This window comes from Hibiscus syriacus, unplaced genomic scaffold (genome assembly GCF_006381635.1).
Source record: "Hibiscus syriacus cultivar Baekdansim isolate YM2019G1 unplaced genomic scaffold, ASM638163v2 tig00110482_pilon, whole genome shotgun sequence".
Classification (NCBI taxonomy): domain Eukaryota; kingdom Viridiplantae; phylum Streptophyta; class Magnoliopsida; order Malvales; family Malvaceae; genus Hibiscus; species Hibiscus syriacus.
This window is the reverse complement of record NW_024062758.1, coordinates 3,561,101-3,581,774: the sequence shown is the minus strand read 5'-3', so window position 1 is coordinate 3,581,774 and position 20,674 is coordinate 3,561,101. Positions and strand designations below refer to the sequence as shown.

Here is a 20,674-nt window from a genome sequence, read left to right as displayed (position 1 = left end):
TATGAAAGTGTAAGTTTCTTCTTGAAAGATGTACTCGTACCAAATGAAGATTATTGAAAAGCAAATATGTATTGTTGGTTCTATTATAGAGTATGAATTTACAATGTCTTAAAAATCTATTATCGAATAGGTTTGATTTCACTTTCTTTTTTGCTTAAATTCAAAGCCGACTAAAAAACTTGATCGAGATAATCAGACCCGAGGTTGGATATCAACCACCTCGGGGGTTCGGGTGTTAGTTCGGAATGGTTGTTAGTAAGCAAGAAACAGAAATGAATACGGTGCAAGCAAGTGCAATGACACTGCTGATTCCCATTAGAAACGCATAGGAATGCAAGCTGTACATTATTATGATAACTTGACATGTATATGCATCATCCTAACTAACCATATCCTCAAATTCCTGATTTGTTCTCCGGTCGACAAGTTATCTTTACTGGCTGAAGCTCCCAATTCCTTGGAACACCGTCATCTACAACCAAGCCGAGTACTAATATATTTTCTCTAGGAAGTAGAAACCTCACCAAGCAGTAGAGTAACTTAAGGTAGCTATATTTGTGTTTCAACGACAAGACGACCGACTACCCGTCCTCTTTTTGTTTACAGGACTCAGAAGGGTTCAGAATGCCATCGTGAAAGATGGACAAGCCTTTGCAGATTCATGTCATGGAGAAGCCCACTCGAAGTAGTGGCAGTGGACACTTCGAGTGACAGTCCAGTTCCCGCAGCCGAAGAACACATTCCCTTGCTTCGGTCCAGGTTTCCAAACCATTCCTTTGCTACTCTTCACCCCACAGAAACAGTAGGGGTGGTAATGGAATAGGGGCATCTGCTGATCCACAGGCTTATGTGGTTGATTCGGAGAGAAGGCTATGTTCACGGGGACCGAGTTCCATGTCAATGAACCATCAGTAGCCTGCCACATCAATGAGTTTGTGATGGCAAATCTAAAACCCTTGTGCATCAAAAGGGCAAGTAAGCGAGCTGTGTTTTTGGCATCATCAAGGCCGCAATGGGCACGACCTTGCCATGCCAGGCCAGCCATCTCGACTGCCTTTTTCAGATTACACCTAACACCTCCGAAAACCTCACAGAAAGGTACTTTCAAGTTGATCCACCTACCAAAAGGAAAATAAGAAGATCTGTTAAAGGAAAAAACAGGGAAAAAAAGCACAGGTCAAACTTATTTACCGGTTGAAGTAGGGAGGCTTCCGGATCTTCTTGAATCGGCACTCAGATTCCAGCATTACCCGACAATCCCAATTCGACCATGTCACCACAGCAAAGTTAGTGTTTTTTATTCCCTTCTTCTCCAGCCATTTATCGTGCCTAAGGAGAGCCTCACTCAGAGTAACACCTCTATCTACCTAGAAAACAAAGGCATATTTAGGACATAGGCTCAGAAGCCACAGAGTACAAGAGAACAAGAAAGAAGTCAAACATCAATGCAGATAATAATCACAATCAGACAAGTCCTGTATTTGTGCCCCTAGAATAAAGGAATTATGAACTGACCTGAATTTGCTGGATACCAGTGAGATCCTTGCAGAAATCACTCAAGTGCTGGTTGCAAGTTGGTCGTACATAAGTCTGAAAACATGCTTCCAACTGGCCGGTAACACTACTCACGATGACGGATGGAAACTCGATAATCTCCTGTGGATGGGGATTTCTTTCCTTGTCACATGTAGCCTCAAAGTCTATGACCACAAAGTATTGAAAATCTTGAAACTGGAACTCGTAAGGGTATCCATGAGTGATCACATTGAATGGAGCATAATGAAATCGGTTATCTACAGGAAAATGGTACAGTTGGCTCCCGAAAACATTCAACGGGTACGGCTGCAACTTATGAGTGTCAGGATAAAAGGTCGACCATGAGCCATACTCATGTGGGAAAGTAGGTTTGTGGTAAAACTCATTCGGAAGTTCCATAAACTCTCCATTCAATGAGAAAACTGGTTCTATTATGTCCCCACCTGGGCGAGTACCGATTTCATCTTTAAGCTCTGGGGGGCCTTCAATTGAGTTCCCAGTACATGGCATATTGTATGGGAACCCCTTCGTCTGGAGACATTTTAAGACTGCCTCACAGTCTTGCGTAGTTTCTACATAAAATAAATAAGCAAAAATCTGTGAATCCAAAATCAGATTTGATGTATGCATAACCAATAAGACCCATACTAATTCCTCCGAGTCAAAGAACAAACAAGCTGGTTGAGAGTGAACAAAGTGAAAACACACACACATACAAAGGAAACGTATGTGGTTCCTTTTAAGAAAAAGTAACAACAAGCAACAACCAATGGCAGCAAGCCAGAAACAGGTGCGGAGCTCAGCCGAGACCGACAAAAAGAAATCAAAGGAACTCGTAACAAATCTTAAAAGGCTTTAACTCACCATCATACACACAAAAATAACATATAATTTGGTGAGAAAATAAACATAGCATGCCTCATTTCCTTCAGCTATGTACATTCACCTTCCACTGCTGCAGTGGAGATCGAAACAGATAGAGACACACACAAGAAAATGGCAGGCTAAATAGGGTAAAAGAAATGAAAATGAAATTCTAAAAGTTCATACTCTTAAAGATAAAGGATACATTGTCTTGGAATCTATTCCTGCATCAAACTTTTAATTTGAAGGTGAAAGACACATCTAAGAAGGTGCAAAGTCAATCACCCCATCCAAATCCATTGGTTGAAATTCAAGTAGCCAAATTTTAACCAAAAAAATCAATGAAAGCGCCTTTATAAATGATGAAAAATCTCCATAATGCTGCAATCCAAGTTGCTATTTCTTAGCCAAAATCAATCTAGTAGTCATTTTTCTTACCAAGAGCACCAAAATAAGTTCCTTCTAAAATGCCAAAAGATTATTTTGGAATCTATTACAAACCATTACGGTTCATTGCTATAAAGAAAGTGATTTCACTGTGATGGATGTGGATGACAATGAGACGATTCAAAAATAAAATCTACAAGGCTAAAATTAATATAAAATATCTAGCACTAGAAATTATCATACAATCTACCTAAAGCTTCTCCACATAGTCACTAATTGCTTAAAGACTAAATAAGGCCTATTTGGTTTAGAACAGACAGCATGAAACTAAATATGAAAAACAACATTAACGTACTCCTCTTCCAATTATTCCAACAAATAACAGGTTCAACTTACAAAAAGCCAACTTAAAAAAAATATTTTTTTCGAGTAAGCTGATCTTTTAAAATAAACTCCCAATTTCTTAGCGTTAGCCATTCAATGGCACACAAAAAATCCCATAAGACTATATGCATCACAACGTAAATTCAAATTAAATTATTCAAAACCAAAAAAAAAGGTAACCCTGAAAAAAGATCTTAAAACAGAAGTGATCTCAACAGTAGGCAAATAGAGCAATAAAAAAGGAATGTATTTTTAAGAAAAGCATTAGAAACCCATTGGATAAAATGTCCAAAAGATATATATTTTGGAGACCCCATTAATCATAAAACCACCAAATGTTCACTCAAAGCGAATCAAAGCTGAAAACTATAAACGCAAAAGGAAAGGAAACGAACCCTTGTTTTCAAGAGCCATCATGATCTTGTGTATAATTAAGATCCACCAGTAAGTACATCAGATCCTCCTGTTTTTTCCCTCACCTGGAGAAACGTACACTATAATCTATATCAATAATAGAACCGAATGTATATATATTAAAAAGAAAGTGAAGACGAGAGGATGACCTGGTGTGAATTGTGATGCTAGGGAGAGCAAGAGAGAGAATTACCATGGCAAATTTATAGCTACAATTCTGTCCCCGCCAAGGCCGGATATTGTTACATTATCCTTTTAAAACTTTCACTATCATTTTAGTTTGTTTTATCGTGAAAAATCTGAAAAAACTCTTTTTTAATCTAATAAATAAAATCATTATAAAATATTTTAAATTGTAGATGAATCGAATTTGGATGAACAAACTTTTGTTCATGCCTGCTTGTTTATTTTTAAATTTGTTTATGTTATTAATAATAGTAAAATTATGTTTGTATTTATTTATTTAAAATTAAATATATTCATATTCATTTAGTGTAACATTTATGCTTATTTAACATGTTTTTAAAAAAATTGAATTAGTTCTGCATGGCGGAGGGTGGCACGGTAACTGGTGTGGTTTTAGCTACTTTGGAACGGGTATTCGTCGCGATTTGTCATCTGGTTTAGTTGTACATATTTTCGGCGTGGTTTCGATTCGATTATGTTTTCTGGTCCGGTGTGCTCAGATAACCCACTCACTCAGTGGCGGAGCACGTATGATACATGCCTACTCTGAAATTTAAATTTTCTCCGATTAATTCCTTATTTTATTGATAGTGTTCACCTTGAATTTTATTTATGCCTACCATGAAACTAAATTTTCCTTCACTTAATTCTTTATTTTATTGATGGTGTTTACCCTAAAATTTTATTTGTTCTCACCCTAAAATATTCTAAAAAATATTTCTATTGGATATGCCACTGCACTCAGTGTCTTTTATCATGCACGCTTTCCTTCTATTTGCTGCTCAGGTTCAACCCAATACATCTATATTGAATATGGCATACTTTTCAGTTCTTCTCATCCGGGGATTTCCTCTTTGTTTATCGATCCCTCTCCTGGCCTCTTGACGGTTCCCTTATTTTCAAGATATACTGGTGTCATGCATGTAATGGTGGGTAGTTAGTGTAACTTCTCCTAACCCCTTTCTTCCCATGATTACGTATCAGGTGATGGGTTTTTGTGTAAGTTTGTTCTCTTGTTGTGGGGCTTGTGTAATTTCACTCCTTGTATCCATAGTTGAGGAAGTTGAGAAACTATTTGTTGATCTTCATTTCAAGTCTCATGAGACAACGGACGTTCCTCTTCTGGGGGATCCCACAAATTTACCCCCACTGCTACTACTTATTGGTTGATTGGTCGCATTCTGGCCACGACTCCACTTGACACGGAAGCTTTCATGTGAGTCTTTCGGACGATCTCTAGGAAACGGGTCGCTTGGTTGATATATCTTTACTGGGGGACGCCACCTTCTTATTCAAGTTATCTTCTAACGCAGCTGTTGATTTTGTTAATTCTCGAACACGATTGACTTTTAATGGAGATTTGGTTGTGTTGACTGTTGCGGAAGACGGCTATCAGATAGAGCAAAATCACAACTGAAAATTTGAGAAAATAAAAATAAAGATAAAAGAGACATAAAATTTACGTGGAAAACCCCTAAATAATATAGAGTAAAAACCACGGGCAACGGTAGAAGAATTTCACTATGAGAAAATAGGAATTACAACCTCTCTCGATCTACCAAGGAGAAAACAATGATAATTCTCTCTTGATAAAAAAATGAGAAAACAACTCTTAAGAAACTCTCTAAATTCTCTAGTATTGGGAGAAATCTAGAACGATTTGGAATGGTTTTGAAGCTAAATGAGCTAGGGTATTTATAGTTGAAGCTTAAGGACTAATTTGTAAATACCCTAAATTACAATGACTAAAATTGATTTTACCAAAAAAATAATATTTTCTACACCTTTCGGTGCCCCCTTTGACAAATCAATTTGGTGCTTTCACCGAAAACAATTGTTGAACAATAGCATGTGCACCGAAAGTGGCTTATCCCACTTGTTTACTTTTCAACAATCTCCCACTTAAAGATTTGATTGGAACAATCATATCTTCACACCATTCTTTCTACCTTGTACCATATTGTTGCTTATGTCTCTGACAGGCTACAAGAGGATCGACACCAAGTAAATTTATCAGCATTAATCGCCTTCGTCATGAAATCTGCTATGTTGTCTTTGGTATGGGTCTTCTGTATATATACCGTTCATTCTTCCACCTTTTCACGAATGAAATGGTACTGAACTCGTATGTGCTTTGTCCTTAAATGAAATGTTGGATTCCTTGCTAGATGCAAGGCACTTTGACTGTCACAAAACAGAGAGACATACTCTTGATTGTGCCCAAGCTCCTCCAATAGCATCTTCAACCAAATTGCTTCTTTACTGGCTTGTGTAGCTGCTACATATTTTGCCTCTGTTGTGGACATAGCCACAACTGACTGCAATTTTAAAACTCAACTTACAGCTCCACCAGCAACTTTGAACACATATCCTGTAGTAGATTTGTTTTTATCCAAATCTCCTGCATAGTCAGAATCTAAATAGCCATTGATTAGTAAGTTTGATCCTCCGTAACATAATGCAATATTTGAGGTCCTTTTGATGTATCTCAGGATCCTCTTTACTGTATTCCAATGCTCTTTTCCTGGATTCGCCATGTACCAACTAACTACTCCCACTGCTTGTGCAATGTCTGGTCTTGTGCATATCATAGCGAACATTAAACTTCCCACTGCTGATGCATACGGTACTCGAGACATCTCTATCCTCTATTCTTCACTGCTAGGACTCATACTGGAGGATAATTTGAAGTTAATAGGAAGAGGGGTAGAAATTGGCTTACAATCTTCCATGCTGAATCTTGACAATATCTTCTTCAAGTAATTCTTTTATGAAAGCCAAATCTTCATATTACTTATGTCTCGGTGAATTTGCATCCCTAGAATCTTGTTTGTTGATCCCAACTCCTTCATTTCAAATTCCCTACCCAGTTGTGCCTTCAATTCTTCAATATATCTTTGTTGGGTCCTGCAAAAAACATGTCATCCACAAACAACAATATAACAAAATCGTTATCACCAGACCTCTTGAAATAAGTACAAGGGTCTGCATTAAGTCTGTTGTATCAAAGACACATAATGAAGGAATCAAATCTCTTATACCAACACCTCGACGCCTGCTTTAGACCGTACAAAGATTTGTTCAACCTGCAAACCAAGTTTTTTTCTTCTTCAAAACCTTCAGGTTGGAGCATGTAAATCTCTTCTTCAAGATTTCCATGAAGAAAATCTGTTTTAACATCTAGCTGTTCTATATATAAGTTCAATGTAACACACATTGCCAAAACTACTCGAACTGTTGTTAGTCGAACCACAGGAGAAAAGATTTCATTGAAATCAATACCTTCTTTTTGAGCATATCCTTTGACCACCAGTGTTGCACGATACCTCTCCACTTGATCGTCACCATTTTGCTTGATTTTAAAGACCCATTTGTTTCTAATTGGCTTCCTTCCTTGTGGTAGTGGCATAAGGTCCCATGTATTATTTTTATGAAGGCTTCAATTTCTTCTTGCATCGCCATCATCCACAGTGAATCATCTGAGCTATTTATTATCTCCTAGTATGTTGATGGCTCACCGTCCTCTGTTAAAAGGCAATATGCAACATTTCCTTCTAGAACATGATCTGAGTGCCAATTGGGACGTCTTCTCACACGATCTGATTGACGATTTGTTGGAGCTTCAGAACTCTCTGGTTCTTGTTCATCATGTGTTGGTTATGCTTCAGAAGAATATCCATGTTCAAACTCATTTTCCACATGTATCTGTGTAATCTCTGACTTTTCAGTACTACCATCTTCTTCTTTTCTTTGTAGCTTATCTTCTACAAAGATAACATCTCTGCTAATGATCACTTTGTGGGCAGTGGGATCCCACAAGCGATGCCCCTTTACATCATCAGCATACCCCAAGAATTTGCATTTCCTGGATTTTGGATCCAACTTTGAAATTTCTTGGGAGTTGTACATCACGTACACAATACTTCCAAATACATGGAGGTTTGAATAATCAGCTGGTTTACCAGTTCACATCTCCATTTGTGTCTTCAGCTCTATTGCAGTTGATGGAGCTCGATTCACCAAATAACAGGCGGTATTGACTGCTTCTGTCCAGAATGATTTTTCTAGGCCTGCATCCCTCAACATTGCTCTTGTTCTTTCTAACAAGGTTCTGTTCGCCCGCTCTGCCACTCCATTTTGTTGAGGAGTGTTTGCCACCGTGAACTGTCTTTTGATGCCTTCTTTATTTTGCAAAAGTCATCAAATTCTTCACTTGTGTATTCTCCTCCATTACCTATTCTGAAACACTTGATCTTATTTCCAGAATCAAGTTTCTCCCGCGCTTTGAAGTTTTTGAAAGTTGAAAACACATATGACTTCTTCTTAATAGGATACACCCAACATCTCCTACAGTAGTCATCAATAAATGAGACAAATTATTTTACTCTGCCTAGGGATGTAACTGGTGCTTGTCATACGTCAGAATGAACCAATTCTAGAACACTTTTGCCTCCAGAATTTGACGTGTTGAATTTCAACTGGTGCTGCTTACTTGTTATGCAATGCTCACACAAAGTAAGTGATATTTTTGTTAAGCCTGGAAGTAGCTTTTTCTCCACAATGACTTTCATTCCTTGTTCTGACATGTGTCCAAGTTTCTGATGCCATAGCATTGCAAAATCTGAACTACATGAGGCAACAGAGGCTTCTGCTTCAAGTAAAGTTTCTCCCTTTAGCATGTACAAGTTTGTTGCTATCTTTTCGCCTTTTAACACCACAAGCGCTCCACGAAACACCTTCATGATTCCTTTTTGTGTTTCAATCTTGCTTGCATTATTATCCAACAATCCGTAGGATAATAAATTTTTCTTCAGGCCTTTCACATGCCGCACATCTCGAACAACTTTAATTGTTCCATCATACATCTTCAATTTGATGGTTCCCACGCCAATGATCTCTAAGGCATGATCATTGTAACTATACACATATCCTCCTAAGACAGGTTCATAATGATGGAACCATTCTCTTCTTGAGGTCATGTGATATGTTGCTCCAGAATCAATGAGTCATATATCTGCATACCTCTTTCTACCTTCCACAGTGGTTGACGCTCCACAGCATAGAGCATCTCCATCATCTGAAGTGTTTGCGGTATTGCCTTGTGGATTGGAGTTTTCATTTAGATTCCAGTAATCATTCTTCAAGTGACCCTTCTTTCCACAGTTGTAGCACTTTAAATTCTTCTTTCTTCTCGACTTTGATCTACCATGTTTGTGAGTGTTGCTTTGGCCACGTTCTGTTGATCTCCCTCTCATCGTTGTCAACGCTTCTGCTTGTTGCAGATTTACTTGTCTGTCTTCCTTGTTCTTGCGCCGATTTACTTCTTGTAGAACGGCAGTTGCAACGTCATCGAAGACTAGACTGGTGACATTACTATTTGTCAAGTTGATGATGAGTTGATCATACGAATCAGGTAGACTTTGAAGTAGAAGTTCAACACGTTCTTGTTCTCCTATTGTACAACTTAAGGATGTAAGCTGAGAAATAAAGTGTTCAGCGTGTTCAAGTGCTCCGTCACTGAAGTAGATTCTGGCATACAGAGAGTGTACAATTTGCTCTTAAGGAAAATTCTATTGTGCAACGATATGGCCTCGTACAATTTGGTTAGATGATCTCATATCTCCTTAGATGTCTTCTTCTCCCTTGACAATACTTTATCTACTTATGCAAGATGAAAGTTTGTCATAGCATTCCCGTCCATTTCGATCCATTTGTTGTCATCTGTGAAATCAATCGACCTTTCACTAATAGTTGTTAGACAACCGTCTTTCCTCAGGATAGCTTTCATCTTCAATTTTCACTATGAGAAATTTCTCCCATTGAATTTTTCAATATCAAATTTCGTTGTCATAACTTCTATTACGGATAGCTCCCACTATTTCACTATCGTGAATAGTTCTCTGGAACCTTCAAAGAATGGGTAATACCTTCTTACTTTCTTATGTTGGAGGATCCACCTTTTGTTGGCAACCACAAAGACAATAAGCATATATTACACACTCAAATATGGCTCTGATACCAATTGTTACGGAAGACGGCTATCGGATAGAGCAAAATCACAACTGATAATTTGAAAAAATAAAAATGAAGATAAAAGAGACACAAAATTTACGTGGAAAACCCCTAAATAATATAGGGTAAAAACCACAGACAACAGTAGAAGAATTTCACTATAAGAAAATAGGAATTACAACCTCTCTCGATTTACCAAAGAGAAAACAATGATAATTCTCTCTTGATAAAAAAAGGAGAAAACAACTCTCAAGAAACTCTCTAAATTCTCTAGTATTGGGAGAAAACTAGAATGATTTGGGATGATTTTGAAGCTAAATGAGCTAGGATATTTATAGTTGAAGATTAAGAACTGATTTGTAAATACCATAAATTATAATGACTAAAATTGATTTTACCAAAAAAAATAATATTTTTTGCACCTTTCGGTGCCCTCTTTGACAAATCAATTTGGTGCTTTCACCGAAAACAATTGTTGAACAATTGCATGTGCACCGAAAGTAGCTTATCCCACTTGTTTACTTTTCAACATTGACCCCTTATGACCCTTCTCGAGGTCTGACTATTCTTTTGACTACATGGTCATATGTGTTCGTGTATATGACCTCTCCTATTAGGTTGGATGAATGCGCAGGTTGGTGCTTTGATTGACAACAGAATTGGAGATACTTTAGCTGTGGAGCTGCATACTGGGGCGGGGCGTCTGGGTTTTTATCTTCGCCTCCGAGTAAACATAAATCTTCGTTAATCGTTGGGTCGTTATGTTTCGCTCGGTACTCGTCCAAATGGTAAACTACAATTTTGCATTTTAAAGTATGTACGTCTGCCAACTTTCAAATGATATATGCATCATCGACATAATACCATTAGATAATTGATCTCAAATGAAGTTACTTCTATTGATTTTATAATATCAAATGATAACATTATAGATCCACTAACCGAAGAGTTAAAGTAGAGATCAAGTTGAGAAAATATCAAAAGGAATGAAACCAAAGCTCATGAAAAATTGAAGGTGTTATGTGAAGGAAAACTCTACATAATTGACTAGAGATCCCAAGATCTAGGTTCAAAGGGACAATCTAATTGTATAAATTGTGTGCGATCATTGTAGGGGTTTCTTATCCCAAGTTTATTCATATGATATAAATAGTGATTAAATTGGTATAGGCTAAGCAAAGCTTTTAATGACCATTGTGTGCTTTAGTGAGCCGTGCAACATAAGTCATCTATGTAAGAGTGAAGTGGGACTGCTACAAGAAGACTATTGGGCATAGTTCTTTTAAAATCTTCCAGAACCAAACGATTTTCATGGCTTTAAGGACATGCCCATGAGAACTAAAATTATTGTCAAATCGGTAGTTGTGTGAAGTATATCATCGTTTATATAAACGACAGAACGGTTTAAGGAAAACATGTCCACTAGTCAGCCAGTAAAGTAAATATGAAATCACAAAGGAAAGTTCAAAGAATGAAACCTATCTATCTTATGCAACTATCAATCGTAAATTCTATCACCACATTGAGTCAAAATGTTTTGGTAAAACAATCAATTTCATTCATGTAAGAGATTGTTGGAAAAAATCTACTAGATTAAACACAATTCAAAAACAACTAAAATTCACTTCAAAAGAAATATTTTCTTCTCTAGTTTTTTTATTGGTGATAAATGAAAGTAATGAATAGTTTGTGATCTCGGCAGTCGTGCTATTGTGCACTGTTTATCTCATTGTTGTATCCTAGGAGATAGACAACCAAAGCACTTAAGCAACCAAAGAGTGGCCAAAAATATGTTTTAAGGAAACTGCGTAATTGCAGGCCTCAATTCGTCTGCAATCAGTTGCTCCATCAAAACATGTATTTATTTTTATACTATTATTTAATTATTTAATAATATTTTTTCGTCTCATATTGTTATACTTCTAACACTAGTTACGTGTTTTGTTCCTTGGGACTGTAGGATTTTATCCTCGTGCCAGGCCTGGAATTGTCTCCCTTATGCCTTTCACTTCAATCATGGTTGTTGCACACCCACCACGACCAGATGCTTCTGCGTCAGGCTCTACGCCAACTATTGAGTATGATTCTTCTTCTTCTAGGGCTGCTACACGACCTGCTCCAGAAATAACTGATAGTACTTTGCATTTTTCCATGAAGAAGGCACGATCTCAACCATCTATTCATGTGGTAACAGCTACATCTACTGATTCGGCGGAGGCTGGCGTCCAGCCCCATTAGGAGTTATGAATCTTATATGTTGGAACTGTCAGGGGCTTGGGAACCCTCAAACAGTCCGATCACTTGAGTTTTTGATAGCTCGTAAAGGCCCGTTCTCTTGTTCCTATGTGACAGTCATCTTCGACATCACCGTAATGACTACTTGAAGCATCGGTTGGGGATGGAGGGTTGCTTATTTATAGATAGTAGCACTACTTGTTATGATTTATTGTTGTTTAGGGATTATACTATTAAAGTTAATTTTGCTTTCATATTCAGACCTTCATATTGATAATATTATTGAGAGTGATATTGACATATTCCGTTTTACCAGGTTATATAGACATAGTGATAGACGTCGTCATCGGGAGACTTGGGCTCTTATTGATCGTCTGCGGTCTTCCTCTCCACTTTCCTGGTTAATTGGTGGGGATTTTAATGAAATTTTGGCTGAATCAGACAAAACAGGTGGTCGTATGCATTTAAGGGATGATGCAGAAGCGTTCCGATCAGTTCTAAACCATAACGGTTTATCTGACATTCGTCTGAATAAGAGATGGCTTTCATGGCACAAGGGTTGGGTTCAGTCAAGTCAAATTTGTGCCCGTCTTGATCGTTATGTGGCCTCTTCGGATTGGCTTCATCTAAACTGTCGTGCATCAAGTGGTTTTATTTCAACATTTGACCACTGTTTTATTACCATGGAGTGTTCGTCCACTCCGTGTACTGCTCGACCAGTGTGTTCGATGACTATTTTTCGGTTTGATACATGTTGGTCAGCGGATTATGGTTGTCGTTCTCGTGCTCAACATGCATGGGAGGCATATTCAAGATCCACACTTGAGAAAATACAGTTAGTCGGGGATCATTTAAAACAATGGCGATATGAATGTTGGGATGCTAATAAGACTCAGCTTGTTTCTACCCAAAACCGGATTGATCACCTTCTTTCTCGACCATTATCATCTGGGAAGATGCTAGAAGAAGTAAATTTAAAAGATGAGCTCTACCATAATAAATCAATCGAAGAAGCTTATTGGCATTAGCTTTCACGCAATAATTGGTTACATTATGGTGACCGCAACACTCCATATTTTCATGGACGGGCCTCTCGACGTCGACGTAATAATGTTATATGTGGCATTGTTTACACAAGATGGAGACTGGGTGGATTTGCTTAAAGATATACATGTTGAGGCAGGTCACTTTTACTCAGACTTGTTCTCTTCTAGTGACCACCTTTGGATGGATGAAGTAGTTGACTCTGAGCAAATTGTTATTACTCCGGAACTGAATGCCACCCTTGTTGATCCGTACACTACTGATGAGGTGTATACGGCTTTCAAATAAATTCACCCATCTAAAGCACCGAGCATTGATGGCCTCTCTGTAAATTTTTACTGGAGTTTTTGGTTTTTAGTGGGTGCCCATGTTACAGCTTTGTGTTTGGATTTATTATCGGGTCGAATTTCCATGGCTTTTGTCAAGCAGACAGTGTTGGTTCTACTTCCCAAAGTTACCAACTCAATCAGGTTTTCTCAAGTTCGACTAATTGCTGTGTAGAGTTATTTATAAAATACACATGACGGCAAGGATTACTGCTGAAAACTGGACCAGGACCCAATGCTACAGGGCGAGCTGTGCGACATCGTGATTTTCTAGGGAGAGTTTCAATCTCTTGGTCGGGCGAGCCAGAGGGAACTAAGGGCTCGTAATCTGGAGAAGTAATCATGTATCGCAAGAAGTGCACGAGCTGACTGGCGGGTAGTCAATATCCGGTACATTTGTTGTAGGGTTTGCTGCCGCAGATTGTCTGCCTGCTGGTCTTAAATTATCAGAAACAATTATTTGAAAATACCGAGAACATGGAATAAGATGAAGTAACTAAGAAACTCATACATAGATATTTTGTTTTCGAATTCCGGCATACGTCTCTACCAGTGTTTTAAAAATCGGACTGGACTGGCCGGTTCAACAGGGAACCGTTGCCTAGTCCGGTTCAATCTATACCGGTTGAACCGCTACTAGTGAACTGAACAAAATCGTTGAACCGTTCGAACCGGACCGGCTGAAAACCGAAAAAAATCACCAATTTTGTTTTTTTTTAATTAAACCAAACGACGTCGTTTGTTAAACGAGCCAAGTCGAACTCGAGTATTGTTGAACTCGACTCGAACTTGAAAACTTTAAAAGTAAGCTCAACTCGACTCAAACTCACGAGCTAAAAATTATCAAGTTCAACTTAAACTCAAAATATACTATTGAAACTTGAACTCAAAAAGGCTTGAACTCAAAAAAAATTTAGAAGCTCGATTGAAACCTAAAATTCGAGCTTGATTGAAGTGAAAGAATAGTTCACTCAATACTAACCAAAAGGCTCCATGATTTTGAATGCCAAATCACCTCTATTATTTATAGAAGTTAGTTGTGGTGCTTTTCTATGTTTCTTAGCAATGTGAGATTGTTTTGTTCTAATATTTTCTCTTTAGACTTTTGGAATGCTCTTCTATGTTTCTTAGCCATGTGAGATTGTTTTTAAAAAAAATTAAACCAAACAAATATTATCTTGTTATGATTTTTTTAGCCCCAAATTTATTTTTTAATTATAGTTATATAATTATATTTATTATTTAATATTTAATATGTTTTACCTTAAATATTATGTTATAGTTAATTTGAATCATTTTGTTTCACTTGATTTTATGGTTTTTAACTTATATATGTTATGACTTGCTTTGAATATGACTTGTGATATAAAAAATTATTTTTTATTAAATATTTTTGGTATTTTTATTTAATTTTTTAAATAATTATGACGTCGTCCGATTCTTCCGACCGGTTGAACCAGTGAACCGGTAGCATGGCCGATTCGCTAACCGGTCCGGTTCTGAAAACCATGGTCTCTATCGATCAGTTATTCCGGCATACATAGATATTAGCCTTTCTATGGAAAGCTGCAAGTGATTTCTCATATCAGAAGAAGGGAAAGGATTACCTGACAAATGAAACCCTCGAGCGTTCCTAGTTTGCCCATGGACATGGCCATTTGACCCATGTAGTTTGCCACATTCCCAAGTGATCCGGACGAGCCTAAAGATCCGGTAGACAACGTCTCGGCCAGAGACTGCTGCAATGCCTCCATACCTTGAGATAATGCATCTTCAGCCTGATGGGAGGATTGCTGTAAGTTGCCAATTCCCGCCAACTGTTGCTCTGTCAAAGGCTCCAACTGGTTTACAAGAAGCTACAAGCATAACCATTCAATTCTAAGATGACAAATTATGAACAAAAAACAAACATATACCGAATCCTATCAAAATTTGACCGCCATGTCAGATTCGAATTGGAACGCTTTATTAAATTGCATCAATGGGAACTCTAGTTTTAATTGTTTGGGAATTGATGAGAGGTTTTTCCAGCCTTAACTCCCAGTATGTTTAGGACTGCATTCTTTAAAAATGAATAGAGTTCACATTCTTAAAAATGTTAGTCGTTCCAATTCCTAAAACCTCATATGGCCTCTCACCTTTAGAAGCTCAGATGATCGGAAGCCACCGAGCCACAAAAAACACCTCTCAGCAGGTGTCTTCCACATGCCCGACAACAAATGGAAAACGTCTACCTTAGCTATGTTGCTCTTCAGCCTGAAAATTTCATCGTACTGAGCAATAACACCATCGACAATAATACAAAGTTCTGCATCGCCTGCATGAGAATTTACTGCCATTCTCAGCTCATTAATTTGTCGATTGTGCTCTTCAAGCCACCGTGCGTATTCTACATCAAATGTCATGGCACCTGAAAAGAAAAGAATTGACAAAACCAAATAGAGGAACGCATAAATACATTATTACATTGGAATTATAATACTGCATGTCAGTGAAAAAAAATTCAAGCAACTCCATGATAACACTCCAATGAACAAAATGCCATTGGAATTATAATTCTATTGCTTCAATAAACACCTCCAACAAACAAATCAACTCGTACTATAGTCGCCAGAAAAAGAAAAGATTACCAATAACATGTTTCGGGAAAAAAATTATTACCATTTCCACCCATTGAGTGACTTTGATCTCCTGAGCTCGATATGAAGATACCCTGCAGGGAATGCCAAAGTCATAAGTAATACGTACTTGAATAAATTACTGCCTAAGCAGTTAATGTAGTGATGAAGGAACAATTCTAACCTGCTGCCGTGCCCGCTGGAGCTCCTGCTCCAGTTGTGTCAACTTCAGATGACTACTCTCCAGCTGTTGCACGTATGTCTGGGAAAGGATGATGTGCGATACAGGATATCAAAATATTCAAGCAAAACAAAACATTCCAAATGAGCTCAAACATGAAGATATACATCCAAAAATTTCTTGTGCAGTAAAACCATAAAAAAATCAAACATTTTTATGAACATGAAGGAGAGGGTTTCGAGGAGTGGATAGCAAAACAACAAGAAGAGTTTCAAATCATGAAAATTTGAGAGCATAAAGTATCAAGTACCATAGGAAGTCTCGAGCTCAAAAATAAAAATTGAAAAAAATAATAAGAAGAAGAGAAACAACACAAGATGACCTCCAAAAAGAAGTTGAATAAATGCATTAAGTTTAAAGGGAAACAACATACTTTCTTCCTCAATCGACTTTTTCTTGCAGCCTCCCGATTTTGAGCAAGTCTGCGAAGAGTCTGTAGAACATGATCGACCAAAGATCACCAATATTACCAGTTTAATACTCGGCTATTATCCATGCAAATAATTACAAAATCATCTGACCTTTTGGTCCAAATTACTCTTGGATCGGTCACTTGAACCCGAAGTTGCAATAGCAATTGATTTTCCACGATCAGACTACACAGAAACAATAGAATATGAGACTGGCAACAACGTGCACAAAACTAAGTCTTTCCCCAGCAAGTAGAATAACAACAATTACAACAAACAAAACTTGTCCCGCTACATGATCAATAAATAAAATCACACAAGTGTGCTCTACTTAGAAACAAATTTAAAATAAGATCAATAAATGCAAGGTTCGTTTCTACGGCTTTTCCCATATCTTCTTAGTTGTTCTCTGCTCCCTTTGACTTAGGCATATTCCAGTAAATCACATCTTACTCTGGTATATTCCAGCTTTTAACAGACCAAATGCATTTTGATTGTGCGACTGATAAATGCATGTTTATATCTAAGGAAGAGCATCAAGTAGCGACAATCGATTAAAAGGTATTGAAATTTATTAAATTAGAGTATCGAGATAAGGATAGAAAGTATGAAAAAACTATACACTCTGATTTCTTTCATCAGTTTATGCATCTGTTGAGATATCTGTCCTTGGACTAGCATCAGCCATATTGGATTCTCCCCACTTTTCCGTATTACCTCTAGATATGGCGGCTAAATCTGTTTGATGACCTCTTTCCAAGTGCAATCTCGGAGATTCAACTTTGATGGCAGATGGATTTATAGTGAATTAAGATGTAGTCTGTTTCAGACAACAATGAGAGTAAAATTATATAAACAAGAATTACAACAAATAAATTAATCACTCGTTAAACTATAAGAGAAATAAAATCCACCTTATCCGAAGTGCCGATATGGTTGCGAACAGAAGGAAACGGTTGGCCACTTGCTTTTGCAGAAATAAATACACTGTCTGCATTGCCACATGCCATGTCAAATCCTTCAAAGAGATACAAGGAAACGTGACTTTTCGCTCATTATCGTATTTCATTTTCAGAAAAATAATCAGAATATTATTAATGGTTAAGTAAATGCAAAGCCAAGATAAGGGTTTTCCATCCACACTCTCTATCCTAAAGCTGTGAAATGAAACCATCTTCGAGTTCAAAATATTTCAATTATAATCCTAAAAATACAACTGAATGTGCGTACTTCCACTCAGATTAACAGCATCCTCTAGGGGAAATCCAACAGACTGATCAAATGCCCCAAAATCTGGAGCACGAAATGAATGAACTATGCTTCCCTCAGTGCAACTGAAAATCATAATTTACCAAGATGTAAGCATTATACTGATAGCAAACAACAATACCACAACACTAATTATGTACGTTCCCTTTGGCTATGAATCAAAGGAAAATTCGAACAAATCAAATATACAAGGCTAAAGCATCCAGCATAAAACCAATTAGCAAACCAATGTGGGATAACACCACTTCAACAAAGCTGTGGTTTTTAAATCAACATCAGACTATTGAAATAATGTTTTAGATGAACAGAAGATTTATTCTAAGAAGTCTAATTAAACTTGTAAGAACAACAAATGGATATATTATATGACACCAAGAAGATAAAGGCAATAGAGAACAGGGAACACAAAATCATATTGCTACACTAATAATTTTAAATGATGAGGAATGGAAGGAAGTCAATCATTAGTTGATGGAAAACTGAAACTGTGAAGTGTGAATTTCCAGTGAAAAAAGAAGCACTTTCTTCAACTTACAGTCCAAATTGACTTACCAAACAAAAACCACACAACTTCAACACAAACACTTCCATACCCAGAAACCAAAAATAATCCTTCAACTTACAAGCTCACAAGAAAATACATCAGAATTTTCAACTATGGTACCTACCACTTTCTCATTTTCCAAAACTAAAGCAAAGAAAATCAAACAACTTCCATAAAATTAATTGAAAATGATAACTTTAAAACAGCAAAGTTTGAACTTTAGGACCAGAGAACTCACCTGGTGAAAATTTGAGGGCGATGATGAATATGGACTCTTTGAAATTATTATTATTAGTATTACTCTTTTGTGAGAGTAATCTTTCCACTTCCCGATAGCTGATGATTCTTTAATTGCCTTCTCAGTTACTGGTATTTTTGTCAGTGGGTCACGCGCTCTGATTTTTTTTTGGTGGATTTTCTTTCTTTTTTATTCAATATAAAAACTGTGTCGGAGATTCTAAGCACAGTAATGAAAACGGCTAAATCTTTGCTCAACTGTTCTGTAATAAGAATGAAGTCTTCAAAGTTCAAATTCAAACCGCCATTTATGAACGGTACGGTTAGAACCCCGCGGATTCAAAGAGAAAAGAACAAGGTAACGCCATTGTCGCTTTCTCCCCTGAATGTCGATTTGTCGATAACATTTCAGTCAACATGGAAATTTACTCCACCACGACCTAATATGAGACGAGACGGACGGCGGCGGCGGCGGCGATGCGCGAGAGTCTCTTTATTCTCTGTCACTCAACAAGAAAATGGAAAAGTCAAGTCTTAAATATCATTTCCAATAGTATTTACAATACAATGTGAGATTGAGCATTACCAACACTTGTTTCCAATACAATGTGATTATTCAGGAAACAATTAACAATCATGCACCTTAAAACAACTGAATCAACAACCAATTGCATTAGTATTATATGATTAAATATGTCATAATTAAAGTCAATCTACAATCAATCGCGATTATTGCAATTTTAAGCAAAATTCAAAAATAATATCACTATTAAGGCTCAATCACTAGTATTGGGAACAAGTGTTGGTAATGCTCAAATCCCACATAGTATTGGAAACACTATTGGGAATGGTATTTAAGGCTTGGCTTTCCCACTTCCTTGTAGAGTGATAGAGAACAAGGGGGACTCTCGCGCGCCGCCGCCGCCGTCGCCGTCCGTCCCGTCTCGTGGTCGTGGTCGTGGTCGTGGTCGTGGTCGTGGTCGTGGTCGTGGTCGTGGTCGGGTATTTAAGGCTTGGCTTTCCCACTTCCTTGTAGAGTGATAGAGAACAAGGGGGACTCCGCGCGCCGACGCCGCCGTCGCGTCCGTCCGTCTCGTCGTGTGGTCGTGGTCGTGGTCGTGGTCGTGGTCGTGGTCGTGGTCGTGGTCGTGGTCGTGGTCGTGGTCGTGGTGGTCGTGGTCGTGGTCGTGGTCGTGGTCGTGGTAGTGGTAGTGGTAATACGTGTCTTCGACACGTCCGCGCGGATACTATCTTTTTAGAGAAAATTCTTAAGAAACAAAAATTTTTTTTAGCTATCACAACGAATTTGGAAAATCGCAACGCGAAATGGAAAATCGCAATGCGATTTTCAACTATCGCAACGCGAATTTGCGATAGTGGAGATCGCAATAGAGATCGCAATGCGATTTTGTTGGTCATTTGATAATCATCACTTAAAATTAAGTTTACATAATAGAAAATATTTTATAATATTTATCATATTACCTATAATCATTTGATAATTTTATAAATTAAAATTATAAAAAATAATTTTCATTCTTTTCATAAATATATTTTTTAATTTGGTGTCAATTAATTTAATATATTTAAATTTAAAATATATCTTAATTTTATTTGTAATGATAAATATATGTCTTTGAAAATTATTAGTTTTTCAATCTGAGTATTTAAATTATTTTAATAATATAAATATCTGTAATTAATTTTAAAAATAAAATTAATTTCGTTTAAAGAATATATATTATTTGAAAACCATAATTGCTTCATTATAAAATAAATATCATTCACAAATATATGTATGTGTTTTAAAAAATATTAAATATATTTGTCATAATCATCCTTCGGGTGGTCCCAGAATCAGGTTTTGACTTGAATTAATGTGATGAAGCCGCCACCGATCATTTTAAATTAGGTTGATCGGATACCTTAGCCTATCATTTATCTGATCTACGATTTACCAGAAATTA

The 20,674-nt window shown here is 37.2% G+C and overlaps 1 protein-coding gene and 1 pseudogene across 1 annotated transcript; both read right to left on the bottom strand.

Annotated features, from left to right (window-relative positions):
- Positions 1-599: 599 nt before the first annotated feature.
- Positions 600-3,699, bottom strand: LOC120128713 (3'-5' exoribonuclease 1-like). Its single transcript, XM_039146342.1, has 4 exons — positions 3,567-3,699; positions 1,516-2,108; positions 1,192-1,367; positions 600-1,118 (listed from the first exon to the last, which is right to left on the bottom strand). The coding sequence occupies exons 1-4, from the start codon at positions 3,586-3,588 to the stop codon at positions 665-667; spliced, it is 1,245 nt and encodes a 414-aa protein (XP_039002273.1). The 5' UTR covers positions 3,589-3,699; the 3' UTR covers positions 600-664.
- A 9,877-nt stretch (positions 3,700-13,576) lies between these two features.
- Positions 13,577-17,867, bottom strand: LOC120129020 (annotated as a pseudogene).
- Positions 17,868-20,674: the final 2,807 nt, after the last annotated feature.